We start from the raw sequence: 17745 nt of genomic DNA, 5'->3' as shown, positions 1-17745 counted from the left end.
GCCTGAGGGCAGACTATGCCAAGCATAGCTACTGCCTATACTGGCACATATGAGATCATAGGCTGGGAGCAGTCTGATAGGGGAACCTGGTGAACTATCCAGTTATGCCTCAGTTCCTGCTGGGAAGCACAAGAACGAAGGTTGGGGGTGGGTCAGGCCAGGTAAGTCTGTAACACTCTTTCATCAGTGTTTGTGTGGGCTGGGTCTATAGACAGACCACAGCACCTGCTGGCACTCAGGAGAGCCAGGAAAGGGTGTGGCCCATGCCTGCTGGGCTAGGCTGCAGCAAGAGCTTAGAGTATGGGTAGGCCTGGTGAGCACAAGAGCCATTGTTGGGAACAGGCTAGATCAAGCTGGGCTGCAGCACTGGTTGACATGCATGTGAACTGGATCTGAGAGTGAGCTGGGCAAGATCAGTCCACAGCATACACTGGCATGAGTGACAACCAGGACAGGGTGTGGGCCAGGCCGAGTTGGACCACAATACCCACCAATTCACTTGAGGGCTGAGGGTAGGCCAGGCTGGGTGACGCTGCTGCACTCACCAGCGAGAAATGGAACTAGAGCTGAGCTAGGCTGAGCTAGGCTGCAGCACCTGTTGGCAAATGCTGAGACTGGGGGCGGGCCATCTCCAACTGGGCCACAGCACCTGCTGGGAACAGTCTGGGAGGGGGACATCAGGGACTCCCTTGCCGGGTTTCTGCTTCCACTGGTGAGCATGAGAGCTGGAACAGGGGGTGGGCCAGTCTGGAGGCAAGCCAGGCTGAGCTAGGCTGGGCAAGGCCATAGCATCAGCTGGCAAGTGCCAGGACTGGGTGCCAGTCATGTCAGGCTGGACCACAGCACTCCCTGGCAGGAGCAAAATCCAGAGCTGGGAATGTGGCTGGCAGGGGAACTGCAGGCACTCCCCTTATAGGCTGTACCTATAGCTGTGAGCAGAAGAACCAGGGCTGGGGGTGGGCCAGGCTGGACAAGACAGCAGCACCTCTCAGCCTACTTGTGAGCTGGGTCTGGCAGTGGCTCTGGCTGAGCCAACTGGGGTGGAACTGACCAGGCAACTGCATCCACTGGTATGTGTGTTAAATGACACAGATAACAGAGTTTGACTCTTTATTGGCTAGTGCACATCAGTCAAGTGTGAGGTCACCCCAGGTGAGGATTCTTGGGGTCTCCTCAGTCAATGCTGAATTCAGACACTGGCCACAGAGAAAAATCACAGAATGTGTGGTCTGACCTTGGAGTGCATGTGTTGGGACGGGGCCTCTTCAGTTGCTGATGCCTGTGTGGTGCACAAAATGCAAGGCACACAAAGGGGACGTGATGGCCGGCTCCTTCAGGACAGTAGGAGACATCAACTGCCTTGTCGGAGAATGGAAAGCAGAATAGGTTGGACAATCCTACTGGCCAAGCTCTGCGGCACGTTCCTGGGCCCGAGATGCACTAAGGTGGGCTTCGTCAGCCAATAGACTTTGGAAAGATTTTCTCAACACTGGAGCAATGAGACCAACTTCTCAGAACTATTAAAACCACTCCAGTAACAACCTCAGAACACTCTTCCCCACACTAGGGTCTCTAAGATGTCATCAAATGATTGCCCTTCACCTCAGGTGCTGATGTAGCTTGCAAGGAGTGGCCATCACTCCCCTCCACCCCTGCGACACAGGAGAAAAAAAAAATGAAATATTTGTCCTACTCTCCTTCCTCCAACCTGAACCTCCCCACACTAATTCACCTAGATACTTGCTGTCAAAGCTTGACCAGGAGAGCAGTCCAGTTTGTTCTGCCCTCCATAGTACTAGATGTCCTCTGGAGGCCTCAATGAATTGGTTGTCATGTCTCCCATGTAGCTGGGCGTGTTGTTCACTGCATGGTCTTCGGCAGCTGAGGAGGCCCAGTTCTGACACACAGCTGTATTTTCACCATGGTTTGGGGTTTGAATCCAACGAGCCAGTTGGAGGGTGGGTAGGCAGTCCCCAAAGAAACCTCACCAGAGATGACCCCAATCTCACTCCTGCATGTGTCAGGCAGTGTGGGTTGAAATTCAGTCCATCACCTACATTCACACTGGTGGTTGCAGTCGCCTTAAGAAATAAATAAATACAGATGCCAAATAATGGGACACCAGTTGAGTCTGTTTGGGGATGCCAATCACTATTTGAGTTTTTTTTTTTTCTTATTGGGGAAGGTTATGAGAAGAGGAAATGATAGAAAAAAAGACAAGATGTATATGCTTCTCTGCTTAAGCAAACAGAAGTCTTGGTGAAAAGATTTCATATGTGTAAGAGTCTGTTAAATGTAGGCTGGAACTCTGCATTTACTTGGCTTAAAGCTGTGTGAGTTGTCTTCAGAAATTGAAAAAATATAGAAATGCCACAATTTCTCAATTTTGCAGAGGGTATTTAGTAGCTAGGAATGTTGAAAGAATGTCAAACAAAGCGATGTAGAGGAAGTAATGAACTATCTGCAGATTGAATGGCTTCTGGGAAATCACGTGTGAGCAATTGCAGCATTGGGAGAAAAAGCCACCAGGTGGCAGCAGAGACATTGGAACGGAATTTGTGAGGTCAAGAAGAGTCACCCAGGGTTCCTTGATCAGCAGCTGTCACTGTCCCAGAAACTGGCTGACTTGGGAAGCCCAGCAGTGTTACATTTTGCAATGACGTGATACTGTGTGAATTATAGTACTTTAATTAGTATTTGCAGTCACTTAGGGAGTGAATTAGCAGATGGAAGATATTTCTCTGTCTCCTCTCTGTAAACCTGATTTTCTAATCAAGGTAAAAAAAATGCATGCCACTATGTACCACAGATTTGTTCGGTCTGTCCCACATCCCATTTAGCTCTCGTACTTGTCAATGGGCATTGAAGCCTAGTTCAACCCAACCAGCCCTGTTATCCAGCCCATACACATACTGGCAGGTACCTTTCTGTTTAGCCACTCCTGCCCCTGTCCTGGTTCTCATGCTCTGTGGGAGTGGTAACCCAAGAGGGAGGTGCCCACTATTTTCCTACTAGGCCACTCCCACTCCCAGATCATGCATTCTCCAGGTGGATTTGGAGTTTAACTTGACAGAATTAGCCCCCAGTGCCAGCGACGAGCCGACAAAGATGTCATTTTAAAACAGATTTTAAGTGCTTAGGAAAAGAAATACCAAAGCTGGGAGACGGAGATGGGGCCAGATTTTTCGCCTCTGCAATTGGTATTCAGGGTCTCTCTACTTCTGTTTCGGAGTGGACGTCTGTCCCAGCTTGGGGACGCGCATAGTAACGGAAATCTGAGCCTGCGCTGCAGCTGTCACGATGGCATCCTTTAGTTCTTAGGATATTCGGACAGATATTCGCATTCCCCCTTACCGAAGGTTCGCAGAGACTCGGGCAAACGACATGGTTATCTAAGCACTTCCCCGCAGTTCTTGAAGTCCCTGTGGGCTCGGTGTGGGGGCGCAACTGAGGAGGCGGAGAGTGCGTGTCATCCTGGACAGCCGCTGCAGGTGCCCAGGTAACCCGGCCGGTCCCGCGGAGCCGGAGGAGGCGGGGCCGCCCTCTGCCAATCCCAGGGCCTCCCGGAGTGGTTTGTCCTACGCGGCGGTCCGTAGCGCCCCGGGGCAGCCGTCCCTGCAGCGGGAGTGGTGGAGAGTCGGTCATGTGACACCGGGCTGGACCTGAGCAGGCTGCGCGAAGCGCTGGGTTTGACCAAAACAAACGGCGACGGCGCCGCCGCAGCGTCTATGGCCGAGGCGGTGAGGCCGCAGCGCCGGGCCAAGGCTAAGGCCAGCCGCACGAAAACCAAGGTAGGATTCCTGCCGACCCTGCCCAGGTTCTGCTGCGTTGCTCCTTGCCCTCTCCTCGGCTTCTGCAGGCGGCTCTGCCCTGGTCCTCCGGCGGCTCTGCTCCCCTTCCTCCATGGCTCTGCCCCTGTCCCCCGGCGGCTCTGCTCCCGTCCCCGGGCGGCTCTGCTCCCCTTCCTCCATGGCTCTGCCCCTGTCCCCCGGCGGCTCTGCTCCCCTTCCTCCATGGCTCTGCCCCTGTCCCCCGGCGGCTCTGCTCCCGTCCCCGGGCGGCTCTGCTCCCCTTCCTCCATGGCTCTGCCCCTGTCCCCCGGCGGCTCTGCTCCCCTTCCTCCATGGCTCTGCCCCTGTTCCCCGGCGGCTCCGCTCCCCTTCCTCCATGGCTCTGCCTCGGTCCCCCCGGGGCTCTGCTCCTGTCCCTCGGATCCCGGGTGGGATTCCACCAGCCACCTAGGCGGCTCTGCGCCTCCATCCCTCTCTGCCTCCTCCCTGACTCCCCTAGGCTCGGGTTGCTCAGGGGGTTCGGTTTCCTGAGGCAGCGTTCGCTTTACGTCTCCATGGTTGACTCTTCTGCTTAATTTCCCTAGCACGGGAAGGGAGCCTGTCCGCGTGAAGACGGCGTCCTTCTGCCGGGGCTGCGTGGGGAGCGACTGGTGCGGACAGGTGTAGCATATCCGTGGGGCGCGGATATCTGGAAGTTTCTAGAAGTTAGTGTACAGCAGGACTCGGGCAGTAGGAGCGTGCTTGAGTAATCTGGATTTCCTAGGTTAGACCCCGGATAGTTCTAGTGTGCTTTGAAGTTGATTTGCTTCTTACACGTTTTCTACAGCGAATAGATTAGAGCTACCCTAAGGTGGCCAGACCTACATCATTTTGGTTTCAATCTGAGACAGAGTTTACGTTCAGAAAGTACTAGGGATGGTGTTACAATTACAGGGGATTTTCCACACTAGTGGTTGATGTTCAGAAGCGGGTGTGATGTAAACGTGATCCTTGGGAACAGGGCTTTTACAGGAAACTGGTTTTCCTAAGTCCCGTGTTTAGTGAGCCCTAAATGGCTTAAGCAGATTCCTCTCGTGATGGCTTGTGAAAAAGCTGTTGTGGAGTTAGGCACATCAGTGTATCCAGGTCTGTGAGGAGATAGTCTCATGGCTGTCTTGGTACTCAAGTACAGGAACATTTGAAAAAATTTATTTTTATTGCAAGGTCAGATTTACAGAGAGAAGGAGAGAACCATGAGCTGGTTTGCTCCCCAGGTGGCTGCAACGGCTGGAGCTGAGACGATCCGAAGCCAGAAGCCAGGAGCTTCTTCCAGGTCTCCCATGCAGGTGCAGGGTCCCAAGGCTTTGGGCCGTCCTCGACTGCTTTCCCAGGCCACAAGTAGGGAGCTGGATGGAAATGGAGCAGCTGGGACATGAACCGGCCACCATGTGGGATCCCAGTGCGTGCAAGGCGAGGACTATAGCTGCTAGGTTGTCATGCTGAGCCTACAGAAACGTTTTTAAGAGAAATAATTTTGCATTGTGTTAGGTTGCTGAAGAACCATCCAGGCACAGGAGCAAGGAAAACAAAACAAAACGCTCTGCAGGAGATCCCTGAGCCCAGACCACGGGGTGGGTGTAAACATTAGTCATCCAGCCTCAGCACTGGAGAGTCCCCTGTATTGATTGCTAGTATCCCCTCACCTCCAAATACAGGGAGAAGCTAAAGACTAGAGAGCTCAGATGGCCAGCAGCGCCACATACTTAGCGAGAGAAATCGGGTGAAAGCCAGAAATGTAGCTTAACAGTTACTTCAGATATCCACATGCTTATGCACTTCTGTGAGGAGACTGTAAGGATTAGAAACCGTCAGGTAAGAGGATTCTCTTGTTACTTTTTTTTTATTCTCATTTATTGGAAAGGCAGATTTTACAGAAAAGAGAGACAGAATGATCTTCCATCCACTGGTTCACTCTCCAAGTAGCCACAATGGGGGAAGCTAAGCCAATCTGAAGCCAGGAACCAGGAGCTTCTTTGGGTCTCCTGTGCCGGTGCAGGGTCCCAAGGCCTTGGGCTGTCCTCCACTGCTTTCCCAGGCGACAAGCAGAGAGCTGGATGGGAAGTGGGACAGCTGGAACTTTACCAGTATTACGAACAGGATGAGAGCGTCTAGCCCACAGTGCCGCAGTTTCCCTCATCGCATGTTAGTTACGTTGCCAACACTTCTGAGTATGAACTCACTGAGGGATGGGGCTTGTGCCATTCATAGACACTAGAGTCGCTTGATAGTGCTTTCTTTTTTTATATAATTTAGTTTTTAAATTATTGGTTACATTGTGGTTACATTGTATTATGAGATATAGTTGCATAGGTACTGGGGTTTCCCCCACCCCACTTCCCCCTTGGTGGCCTCCTCCACCGACAGTGTTTGTTGAATGAATAAAGAAATGCCAGTGCTGAAGCGTATTTGCAAGCTTCGTCATGCGGAAGATTTGCTCTAGTAAATGTCTTCTGGTGAGTGTGAGAAAGCGAATGGAAAAAGTCCACAACAGCACTAGGTACTCCTACCCTACTTGTCAGTCAAGAAAATGAATTCTCCTAAGAGTGCATAGATGCACTTCTTGGTGTGGAGCTATGTTTGGTGTTGCATATAAAGGCTGTGTGAATGAAGCCATGCTGGCTGACACAATCGGGTGACTATTTACTGAATCCTCCCGTGGCTCAGCCAGGAAGTGGACAGTGTCACGTGCCGTTGCCTGCAGATAGCTTGAGCGGCTTCTGGATGTGACCCAGCAGCTGACCCACATTCCTCAGTGCTAATTATCTGGTAGATGATCTCAGGTTGCTGGGTTGTGGTTACGTGTTTGGTGCTCAATGCCTGTCTTTCATCTGTGGTGTCATCCTCAGGATGCTGACTGCCTGCATCTTGGTAAATCGTGAGTTAGGAACAATAGATTCTTAGATTTGGACTTACTCTGCAGCAGTAGTATATTTTATAGTCACAGGAAGTATTTATTTTATTTTTTTTAAACAGGCAATGTTAAGTTCTGAATCCCAGCAACTCAACAGTTAAGGCTGAGATGGAAAGGCCTCTAGGTCCCCATCTGCTCGAGGACTGAATGGTTGATTCCCACCTACATTCCCTCCCTGCCTCGCGGGTTGCGGGTTATAGGAGTGAATTGTGTTGTGTAGTGTGAGATTCTTTTGTGCCTTCCAGTTCGTTAAACTCTCACTGGTCCCCAGAGGAGTCCCAGAGAGTCTTCCTGCCTTGGCGCATAGAGACCCCCAGCTAGACCTAGTTCAGGTTCTTGTCTTCCTGCATGTGAGAATACAACTGGGAGGTGCAGGTGGGGAATCAGAGCAGGGTCTACTAAGAGGCACAAAGGCAGTACACACTCAGAAGTGTGGGAAATTTCCAGAGAAAATTGCTCCCATGCAGGCTAGCGCTGTTGTTTTCTGGGGTAGGGGTGGTGTTCAGGATAGGGGCCTGGTTAAAGACCCAGCAGAGACAGAATTTGGGCTGGGCTGCAGGCTCTGGGGTTATCTCCAGGAAGAGGGCGTCAGAGTGGCTGGGGCAGGATAGAAAGTGAGGCTTGGCTGCATGGTGAGGAGTGGCCGTGTGAATCTGGGTGGTGGTCATTCTTGGAGCCTTACCCCTCCTTGATCCCTGCTTCATCTCCATCAGGAAATGTTGCATTTTCACACAGGTGGTTGGGGTAATTCTCATTAAACGTGGCATTTAATTGAAGCCATGAAAATCATGAGGGAGCTGGCCGTGTGAGTACTTGGCAGGAGTGTTCCAGGCAGAAGACACAGTTGGTGAGAGGCTGGGAGGCAATGCCTTGTGGTGATGTTCCAGGAACCACGAGGAGGCAGTGGTTGGTGGAGCGAGGGAGGGGGGGTTAGGGGATGAGGTTGGAAAGTAGTATCGGCCAGGTCACCTGGGGCAATAACTGGCTTTTACTCTGAGTGGCATTGGGAGTAACCTCAGCGTTTTGAACCGAGGAGTGGGTTTCAGTGCTTGCTGAAAATAGGTAAGCGCCAAGAGTTGAACATACATGATTTAAGAGACTGTTGCAGTAATTCAGGTAAGAGTGATGTGGCTTGGAGCAGAGTTGTGCCGAAGAGGGTGGAGAGAAGTCAGAGCTGAGGTTGGCTGGGTTTTGGAAGTGGATTGAGAGAAAGCAATCAAAACTCCCGAGATGGAAAAGCAGAGGGTGGGACACGTTTTTGGGAGACAATTAATCAGGAGTTCAGTTTTGCGTATCTTAATTTTCAAATCAAATATCCTTTAAATATTCACTTGGGAATGTGGATTAGGGTGAGTTTGTGAATCTAGTTTTTGAGAGAGAGGGAGAGCTTAAAAGCTGGAGGTAGATCTGGGAATCATTACTATGTACTGGTATTTAAAGTCAGAAATGGGATTGGATCACTTTGGGAATGAGTGTAATTTCAAAAGTGACAGGAACTGAACTACACCCCCCCCCCCCCATATAGGAGAATATAGGGGAAAAGGGAAGAAAAGGAAAATGTGAAGCTTTTGTCCCACCTGTCCTCCCCTGTGTCTGTCTGGACTCTCCCCACCCTAATCAGAGGTCCTCATGGGTATGTATCCTTGTCAACTATGTGAGCAACAAAAAATAAAATGAAAAAAAAAAAAAAAAAGGAATTCTAGTACCTGGGACAGAGTTCAACAAATAGTACTTAATCCTATGAATTACAGGTCATCAGTATTATCTCAAGAAACATTTTGTTTTTTTTTTTAACTCAGTGTTGAAGATTAGAGGCAGATCAACTCTGAAGAGGCATACGTTATAGTCCTTGCTCTTGGCAATACTTATGGTCTGTTCCAGGAGACAGAACATAAAGTGAAATAGCCAGAGATAGCACATGGCTAGTGTCTGTCACAGGCATTCAAAGGAAAGTCTGTTCAGAAAGGTTTGCTTTGGGACAGGATCATGACTGAATCATCGAGGGCCTGGAATGCCAGAGGAGAGTCCGTCTTGCATTCAGAAGAGCCAGGACAATTTTTGTGGTGGTTAGATTGTAGTAGCGTTTGGGATGATTTATTGGTGGAGCAGAGAATGGGAATCTGAACGCTGCTGAGGACTTGTTACCTTCTCTGGGCTTTGGAGAAGTGAAAGGATCCCCATGGAGCCCTCCATGCTGCTCGGAGCCCTCCATGCTGCTCGGAGCCCTCCATGCTGCTCCGGAGTCCCTGGCTTTTGAAGGTGAATGATCACTGTGTGACTGAAGACACCCTATGAGTGGTGCCCCTACCACATGGCAGGGGTCAGAGGGAGCAAGGCCAGGTCTGTCCTTCCTCCCCTCCCTCACCCCTAAGCCCCTTGCTCCCTGCCTCTCTTGGTTGGCTAGTCCATTCTTGAAATCAAAACACTAGCTTTTTTCTCTCTCTTTTTTTCCCCAAAGCTTTGGGCCATCCTCAGCTGTCTCTCCAGATCATAAGCAGGGAGTCAGATGGACAGTGAAGCGGCGTCTACTGTAACTTGGCCAGGTCTGGGCTGTTTGCAGCCTTGGTTCTTGTGCTCACCTGCAGGGACTGAGTCCTGACAGAGGAGTTCCCCAAGCTCCTCGATCAGGTCTCCTTCCAGTGGCATATCTTGTGCACACAGTTGGGTCCTTGGCCCAGACTGGTTTAGTCTACCTCCTGTCTTGACAGGGACAGTGGCCTTGCCCAGCCAGCCCACACCCATTCGGTTCTTACTGTTGAGTGATGCATACAGCCCAGCCACATGCCACAGATATTTTAAAAACCACGGTTCATTTTATGTTATCTTTGTCAGTTAACTTTTTAAAAGATTTATTTATTTGTATTGGAAGGGCAGATATACAGAGAGAGAGGTCTTCCATCCACTAGTTCATTCCCCAAGTGGCCACAACAGCTGGAACTTAGTTGATCCGAAACCACGAGCAAGGAGCTTCTTCCGGGTCTCCCACGTGGGTGCAGGGTCCCAAGGTTTTGGGCAGGCCTTGACTGCTTTCCCAGGCCACAAGCAGGGAGCTAGAAGGGAAATGGAGCAGTTGGGATATGAACTGGCACCCATATGGGATCCTGGTGTATGCAAAGTGAGGATTTAGCCACTGGGTTACTACGCCCTAACCAAGTTAACTTTTCAAGAAATGACTTTTTTGCTAAATGACATGTCAAAAATATATTCCTGGGTTCCCAAAGTTTTGTACTTTTTTTCCCCCATGGATTTATTTATTTATTTGGAAAGCAGAGTTATAGAGAGGAGAAAGAGAGGTCTTCCATTTGCTTTCTTACTTACCAAGTGGTCGCATCCTCCAGGGCTGCACCAGGCTGAAGCTGGGAGCTAGTAGATTCAGTTACATTTCTCATGTGGTTACAGGGTCCAGGGTCTTCACTGTCTTCCTCTGGTTTCCCAGGAACATTAGTAGGGAGCTGGATAGAAAGTGGAGCAGCTGGGCCTCAGGTTGGTGCTAATATGTGACGCTGGCACTGCAGGCAGCAGTTTTACCCAGTGTGCCACGGCCATGGCTATGAAGACGCTTAGTTTGGCTCCTAATTCTGGAGCCTCAGGGTTGAGGGGCTGCATCTGTGATGCCTATCTGTTTTTGTCCTAAAGATTTTATTTATTCAAAAGGCAGGCGGGCAGAGGTGGGGGTGAATGGGAGAGGGAGATAGAGATCTTCATCCAGTGTTTCACTCCCCAATGGCTGCGATTTCAGGGGCAGGACAAGGCTGAAGCCAGGAGCCCAAAACTTCATCCGGGTCTCTCTCAAGGCCTTGGCCTTTCTCTTGCTGTTTTCCCAGGAGTATTAACATAGAGCTAGATTGGTTATGGAGCAGTCAGGATGTGAACCTGTGCTCATATGGAATGCTGGCTTCGCAGGAAGTCCTTAGTTTGCTGTGCTCAGTAGTAGTCTCTGCGATGCTTGTTTTTGCTGACAGGGTTCTAGGGTAGCACAAGGTGTCCCATGGCAGGAGACAGAGCGCATGTGCAGGTAGGTGCACACACTGTGTGTGTGTGTAACCAGCTGTCCTTGCTCTTCTCCTTGTCTTCTTTTGTAGCCACTGGTATAGCTCACGGGAGCTCCTCTCTGATGACCTAGCTAAGCTTAATCCCCTCGGAAGTCCCCCACCTCTATACCATGGTCAGGTTACGTTTCCCACCTCTTCATATCTTACAGTAGGAGTAAAATTTGTAGCATGGGAGCCTTGAAGGCAGGAGGTGGGGCACAGTGAAACCATAGCAAGTCACAGCAGTTTCCGTCTAAGTAGCCTTCCATTCTGTGTCCTAGAACTTTCGTCAGTCTAAGTAATGAACAGTGAAGCAGTGCAGGGAACTGCAATCTAGGCCTCTTCCGAACTTCAGCAGCTTTTCTACTATGGTCCTGCTTCTTCTTGCCCACTTAATTTGCTTATTAGGTGGTTTTTTATGTTGTAGCTACTTATTGCTCCTGAGTATTGATTTTGTTCTGCAGATTTTTATTCCAATCCTGTAGTTGATTTACTGTTCAAATTGTCCCAGTGTTTTCTGCTTTAGTTTTGAGTGGACCTATTTCGCTTGATCTCTGCCCAGGTCATGAAAATCAAATTGAGACTTTTCCTCTTCAGTTTTGAAACATAATTTACTGTCTGATTTTTCTGTAGGAATTGGAGCAGAGCATCTCCAATCTGAGTATACTCAAAAACTGTGATGATACAAAACAGGCAACATACGGCTCCTGAAGCAAAGTTCAACTCCCCGTGTTAAATGCCAACATAGATTTTCACATACAGTTTAAGAACTGTGTATGAATTCTCATGGTGAGAGCATCGCTTTTTGTTCTAAGTTATTTCATATTCTAAATCTTGCTTTCAGGAAAAGAAGAAATATGAAACCCTGCAGAAGGAGGAGTCCGAAACCTCCCTTCCAAAGCTCTCCACGGAGCAGGAGGTCCCGTCTCTACCTCGTGAGGTCCTGGGAGAACACCTGAAGGAGTTAGCCGAGTCCCCACTCCAGAGGGATGCCGGGGGACACAGCGAAAGTGACATGTTCGAAATACCACTCACCTCCTTGACTCTCAGCACTGAAGGGTCCGTGACGTGTCACATGGAGCCTCTGGAGGAAGCGGAGGAGCATGGTGCCTGTGTCAGGGATGGTCTAAGCAAGCTGAATGTCAACGCCCGAGATGAAGGGGAGCCTCCCAGGACCTGGATGGAAGTGGAGGAGGGTAGGTCGGTGCAGCGTGAACCTTCAGAAGGCGTGTTGCAGTCTGGTTTTTCTTGCTTTCAGCAGGAAATGGAGAATTCGAATGTCAGAGAAATGGAAGAAAAACCCACCCTGAGTGGTTCTGTAGAGGTGCTACAGAACGTTGGCGTGCCGAGATCCTGTGAAGCCAAAGACATTTTCCAGCCAGCTCGAGTGAGGAAGCTGTACCCCCAGCTGCCTGCCGAGGTGGCTGAAGTGCCATCTCTGGTGGCGGTGAAGCCCTTGCTCTGTAGTCAGCGACTGTACCCGGAGCTCCCGTCTCAGCCCGAGCTAGCACCGTTCACTAAAGAACAGCTGAGAATCTTGGAGCCTGGCTCTTGGCTGGAAAATGTTGAGTCATATGAGGAAGAGTTTGACAGTATGGCTCATCAGGACAGGCATGAATTTTATGAGCTGCTTCTGAACTACTCACGATGTAGGAAGCAACTGCTGCTGGCCGAAGCTGAGCTTCTGACTCTGACGGCGGATTGCCAGAATGCTAAAAGTCGACTGTGGCACTTTAAGGAGGAGCAGGTGTCTGTGCAGGTAATCTGACTAGTGTTCCTAAGGTGGTCAGGGGATAAAGGGAATTGCAGAGGGACTGTCATCTCTGATACCAGGGAGCTCTGGAGTGTGGGTGTCTGCTCATGTTGACCCCGTCTTAGCCTTAGTTTAGGAATCACAACACAGGTGCCCACGGGGCCCAGCTGTAGCCTGGAGAGAAGCTGACTGCATAGAACAGTGGTTAGTGGCTAAGTTCCTGTCCAATCTGCAGGGGCCAGCCGTTCCTGAGTCCCAGCTGGTTGTTCCTGTTATACTGTTTTGGTCCGGTGTGGCAGCTTAGGATTTTTGTAGAGAAATCTGTTTTGTAGGAAATCTGGATTGTTTTTTTAGATTTACTTATTTTATCTGGAAGGCAGTTTTATAGAAAGAAATACAGAGAAAGATGTTCCATCTGCTGGTGTACTCCCCAGATAGCCACAACAGAAGAGCTGAGCTGAGCTGAAGGCAGGAGCCTGGAGCTTCTTCTGGGCCTCCCACACGGGCACAGGATCCTAAGGCCTTGGAGGCATCCTCTGCTGCTTCCCATGCCGTATGCAGGGAGCTGGATAAGAAGTAGAACATCTGGGACATCCCATATGGGATGCCCATGCTAACAGGTAGAGGATTAGCCACTGCACTGGAAATCTGGAATTTTACATTAGGCTTTCTAATGGGAAGATATTGCCATCTAATGAAACACACATTTACGCAGTCTAGGCTGACATATCATATCTGAAATCAAATTTAGCTATGGATCATTAGCTTGTCACCTGGGGCATAATGCCATGGACTTTTTTTTTTTAATATTCACCTTTTAAAAAAAGACTTATTTCTATTGAAAAGTCAGATACACAGAGAGGAGGAGAGACAGGAAAGTCTTCTGTCTGATAATTCACCCCTCAAGTGGCTGCAATGGCCTGAGTTGCACCGACCTGAAGCCAGGAGCCTGGAATGTTTTCTGGGTTTTCCATGTGGGCTGTCCTTGACTGCCTTCCCAGGTCACAAGCAGGGAGCTGGATGGGATGTGGAGCTGCTGGGATTAGAACCAGCGCTTGTATGGGATCCCAGTGTGTGTAAGATGAGGCCTTTAGCTGCTAGGCTGCTGCGCTGGGCCCTTTCCTTGACTTCTTAAAGTTACCTTTTTGAAAAGGAGAGAAAGGGAGGGAAGGAAAGACACACCCACCCACACCCACAGATAGAGAGAGATCTTCCATTTGCTGGTTCATTCCCCAAATGGTTAGAACCACCAGGACTGCGCCAGGCTGAAGTCAGGAGTCTGGAATTCAACCTGGTGCTCTCAGCTGCGTTACAGGGACCCACATCTTTGGGCCAGCACCCGCTGCCTGAGAAGTGGAATAGCTGGGACTCAAAGCAGGCATTCTCCTAAGGTCTGGGTATCCCGAGCAGTGGCTGCAGCTGCTTCCTCCCACCTCCTCTGCCACCCCAGCCTTGTTTTCTCTGAACTTGTGATCTGTTTATGGTTGGCAGTGTTTCCGGGGCCCATGATCCTGTTTTCTGGTGGTGTTCTTCACAGGGTAGCATTGTTCCCCAACCTTGCTTATAAGCTCTTTGAAGATGGTCCCTAAGCCTCTGTATCGTATAGCTGTTCTCTGAATGCTTTAAATGCAAAGGGTGACTGGTTTTGTGTTTGGTTCTTGTGTCCTCTGGCAGGGTGTCTGTGCAGACCAAGTGAAAGTGTATGGCTGTCATCGCTACCAACGAGTAGAGATGAACGAAAGTGCCCTGGGCGACTTAAAGAAGCTTTTTGATGCCAAGTCTGAGCACCTCCACCAGACCCTGGCACTTCATTCTTACACCTCTGTGCTGTCAAGGTTGCAAGTGGAGTCTTATCTCTACACACTAATGAATAGTTCAGCTGTTCTGAGATCTTTGGCAATTCAACAAGAACGAGGTATGTGAGTAGTGGAGGGCTCACTCGTTGAGTCCTGGAATGAATCAAGAATTGATGGGTGCAGCATGGTGGATCTGACTGTATACTGATTGTTATTGCAAGGTGCCACTTTGCCTCCGTTTTATCTCCCACTCCCAATGTAGGCTGAAGACCTACCTTTTTTTTTTTGTTGTTGTGAGATTTATTTATTTTTATTGGGAAGGCAAATATACAGAGAGGAGGAGAGACAGAGAGGAAGATCTTCCATCTGATGGTTCACTCCCCAAGTGGCCACAATGACCGGAGCTGAGCCAATTTGAAGCCAGGAGTCAGGAGCTTCTTTTGGGTCTTCCATGTGGGTACAGGATCCTAAAGCTTTGGGCCATCCTCAGCTGCTTTCCCAGGCCACTGGAAACTGGATGGGAAGTGGGGCCGTTGGGATTAGAACTGGCGCTCATATGAGATCCTGGTGCATGTTCAAGGCAAGGACTTTAGCTGTTAGGCTACCGCAACGGGCCCTGAAGACCTACTTTAATGACATTTCTTGGCAGCCCTCCCTTCCCTGGCAACCATCCTCTGCTTCCCTGGGATGTCGGAATGCCTGCTCTCTAGCAGTGCTGGCCCTTGCTGTCCTAGTTTATGTGCTTGTTACCAAGTTGAGTCCACATGGTTTTTGATTGTAAGCCTTATCGTCAGAATACTTTTTTTATCTTCTGTCACTGTTTATTTTTGATTGTCTAGTTAGCCTGTTCTGAAACTCAACAGAGATCTGCAACATTTTGAAGTTTTCATCTTTTTTTGAGTTTAAAGAAATTAACCATTACTATATATGTATTAAGTATACTTATTGGATTATTTAATTTTTACTTGGGGTGAGATGTTAGGATTCTTTAAATTAACCTCCAACTTTCCTTTTTTTTTTTTTTTTTAACTAATCAGAGTTAAAGGTGAGCCAGGGATCTGTTGATTTTCAGATAACAAAAAATTATGATGTTATTTTTCCCTTGCGTAGTAGTGATACAGCTTATTATCTTTGAATTTTTAACTGAACTAAATATTGTAAGGCTAGTTTTTGGCTTCTTCTAATTGAAGACTCTAAACATAGCTCTACCTAAAATACTGTTTGTGTGGGACTCATTCAGCCTGCTCTCAATTTATAGCTTCTAAGCCGACAGAAAGTGTTGCCTCGGATCTGTGTCAGCTGAAGGAATGCATCAGTGTCTTGTTCATGTTCACCAGGAGAGTCAGTGACGACGCCCAGTTCCACGATGATGTTCTTCTCTGGCTGCAGAAATTGGTAAGGAACAGAAACGGACGCAAGGCTCTTCATTTCCCCAGTAGGGGAAGAATTATCTGGTGTTTCAATATATCTTTTCTTTGAATGCTTCTTCAGTTAGTTGAATGAGCTGGTTTCTGAATTTTCTGTGATGATGACACATGACAGTAAGTTATTTACCTGGTGTAGTGTTGGGCACAGGTGCTGGCTTCAGTTTAGGAAGTAGGAGGGTTGTGGGAAGAATGCGACATTGAAGAATATGGGTGCAGATCCAGGATATAAGTAGTTGATCTGAAAACTTCAGAACTCATTCTTTTTATCCTCTTAGGGTTAATATTGTAGTTAGTCACCTTTAAAAAAAGCTTGTGAAGTGGGACCATAAACAAACTTAAGGTTGTAAAAAAAAAATGTGGTGCAGTAGTATGAATTGGGTGTACTAAACATAGTGAGTTGACTCAAGAAGTTGAAATATCAAAACCACCTGAGCATACCCTACATCCGGGACCTGCGGAGGGTGGGAAATTGGGTGGGCCTTCTCCCTTAATACCCCCCTTTAAACATGAAGGAAACAATATGGAAAAAATAATAGTCTTACCCTCTTTCCTATAGTCCTTGAACCTTTTTACCCTAATTAACTATGTAAAGATTGTCAATAAAAAAAAAACTAAAAAAAAAAAAAAAGAAATTATAAAGTGTGAGAATCTCAAGAGCAATTGTTAAACATAACTTGTTTAGTTGAGATCACACATTAAATCACCATTTTTTAAAAGTTGTTTTTTAAGAGAGAGAAAAGCGTTCAGATTTAGAAGACTTAGGAAAGATGTTAGTGTGTTACAGAGAGAGAGGAGTATTTGTTTATTGCTTGTAATCTTCAATGGAGCAGCCTTGGACACTTTTAAAAATTTATTTGAAGGCTGGATACACAGAAAGAGACACAAAGTGCTCGCATCTCCTGGTTCCTTCCTGCTGACTCCCTGGTGCTTAGCACCTGGGCACTCAGTCCATGTCTCCCATGGGGGCAGGGAAGGGACTCAGCCACTTGAGCTATCACTGCTGCGTCCCAGGGGCCTGCATTGGAAGGATATTGGGCACTTGAACTTGAATGTAGGTACCCCGGTTTGGGATGCTTGTATCTTAAGCAAAGTCTTAGCTGCAGTGCCAAACACCTACCCCTGGGTGCTTTTCAAGATTCATGCTAGTATTCTTTTTTTTTTTTTTTTAAAGATCTGTTTATTTTTATTGGAAAGTCAGATTTACAGAGAAAAGGAGAGAGAGAGAAAGATCTTCCATCTGCTGGTCTACTCCCCAAGTGTTTGCATAAGCCAGAGAGCTGAGCCAATCTGAAGCCAGGAGCCAGGAATGTGGTTCTCCCATGAGGGTGCAGAGTTCCAAGGCCTTGAGTGCTTTCGCAGGCCACAAGCAGGGAGCTGGTTGGGAAGTGGAGCAGTCGGGACACAAACCGGCACCCTGGTGGTTACAAGGCAAGGACTTTAGCCACTAGGCCACCACGCCGGACCACATGCTAGAGTTCATAAATATAAGATGTTCGAGCATACTTAGATTTGGGACACTATAACAAAATAAGAGTAGATTAAACTTTTTGACCTAAATCTTTTCATGTATAGCCTGAAATAGTGAATTGTAATTTGCCAGAAAATTAAAAATTAGATTTTGAGAGAAACTACCTGTGGTGTTTTAATTGAAATACTCCAGTGTCTGGTTAGCTCTTTGAAAGAGTGAGCATGTGTGAGCGTTGGGTAACAGATGTCTTCATGTGTCTTTTATGTTTAGGTGGCAGTGTTGCAAAGAGTCGGTGCTCTTGGAGATCACCTCTTCCTCCTCAACCATATTCTGCGGTGCCCGGCTGGCGTCAGTAAATGGGCTGTCCCTTTCATCCAGGTGCGGTGACACGTAGCCTTCTGAGTCTGTGTCCCTTCTACAGTTCTCCTGAAGAAGTTGCTAATTAACGGATATTTGGAATAAAATCCCCAAAATAGATCCAACACCTGATCTGTAGAGCGGAAACTTCTTTGGGCCACCTTCCTTTGAT

General features: G+C 48.4%; 1 protein-coding gene across 3 annotated transcripts in view; it reads left to right on the top strand.

The window, feature by feature from the left end:
* Window positions 1-3627: 3627 nt before the first annotated feature.
* EPG5 (ectopic P-granules autophagy protein 5 homolog) overlaps window positions 3628-17745 on the top strand; it is an 86400-nt gene continuing 72282 nt past the window's right edge. Inside the window, exons 1-5 of one of the 3 annotated variants that reach the window (XM_040984963.1) lie at window positions 3628-3791; window positions 11617-12531; window positions 14200-14440; window positions 15580-15716; window positions 17487-17594. In XM_040984963.1, coding sequence (XP_040840897.1) covers window positions 3729-3791; window positions 11617-12531; window positions 14200-14440; window positions 15580-15716; window positions 17487-17594 — 1464 coding nt within the window. In that variant the 5' untranslated portion in view covers window positions 3628-3728. Of the gene's footprint in view, window positions 3792-5444; window positions 5643-11616; window positions 12532-14199; window positions 14441-15579; window positions 15717-17486; window positions 17595-17745 lie in introns of those variants that run through there. The other 2 variants (XM_040984964.1, XM_040984965.1) reach the window with 2 other exon arrangements.

This window comes from Ochotona curzoniae, unplaced genomic scaffold (genome assembly GCF_017591425.1).
Source record: "Ochotona curzoniae isolate NIBS_2020 unplaced genomic scaffold, NIBS_Ocur_1.0 contig_43, whole genome shotgun sequence".
Lineage (NCBI taxonomy): Eukaryota > Metazoa > Chordata > Mammalia > Lagomorpha > Ochotonidae > Ochotona > Ochotona curzoniae.
This window is presented reverse-complemented; position numbering and strand designations above follow the sequence as displayed.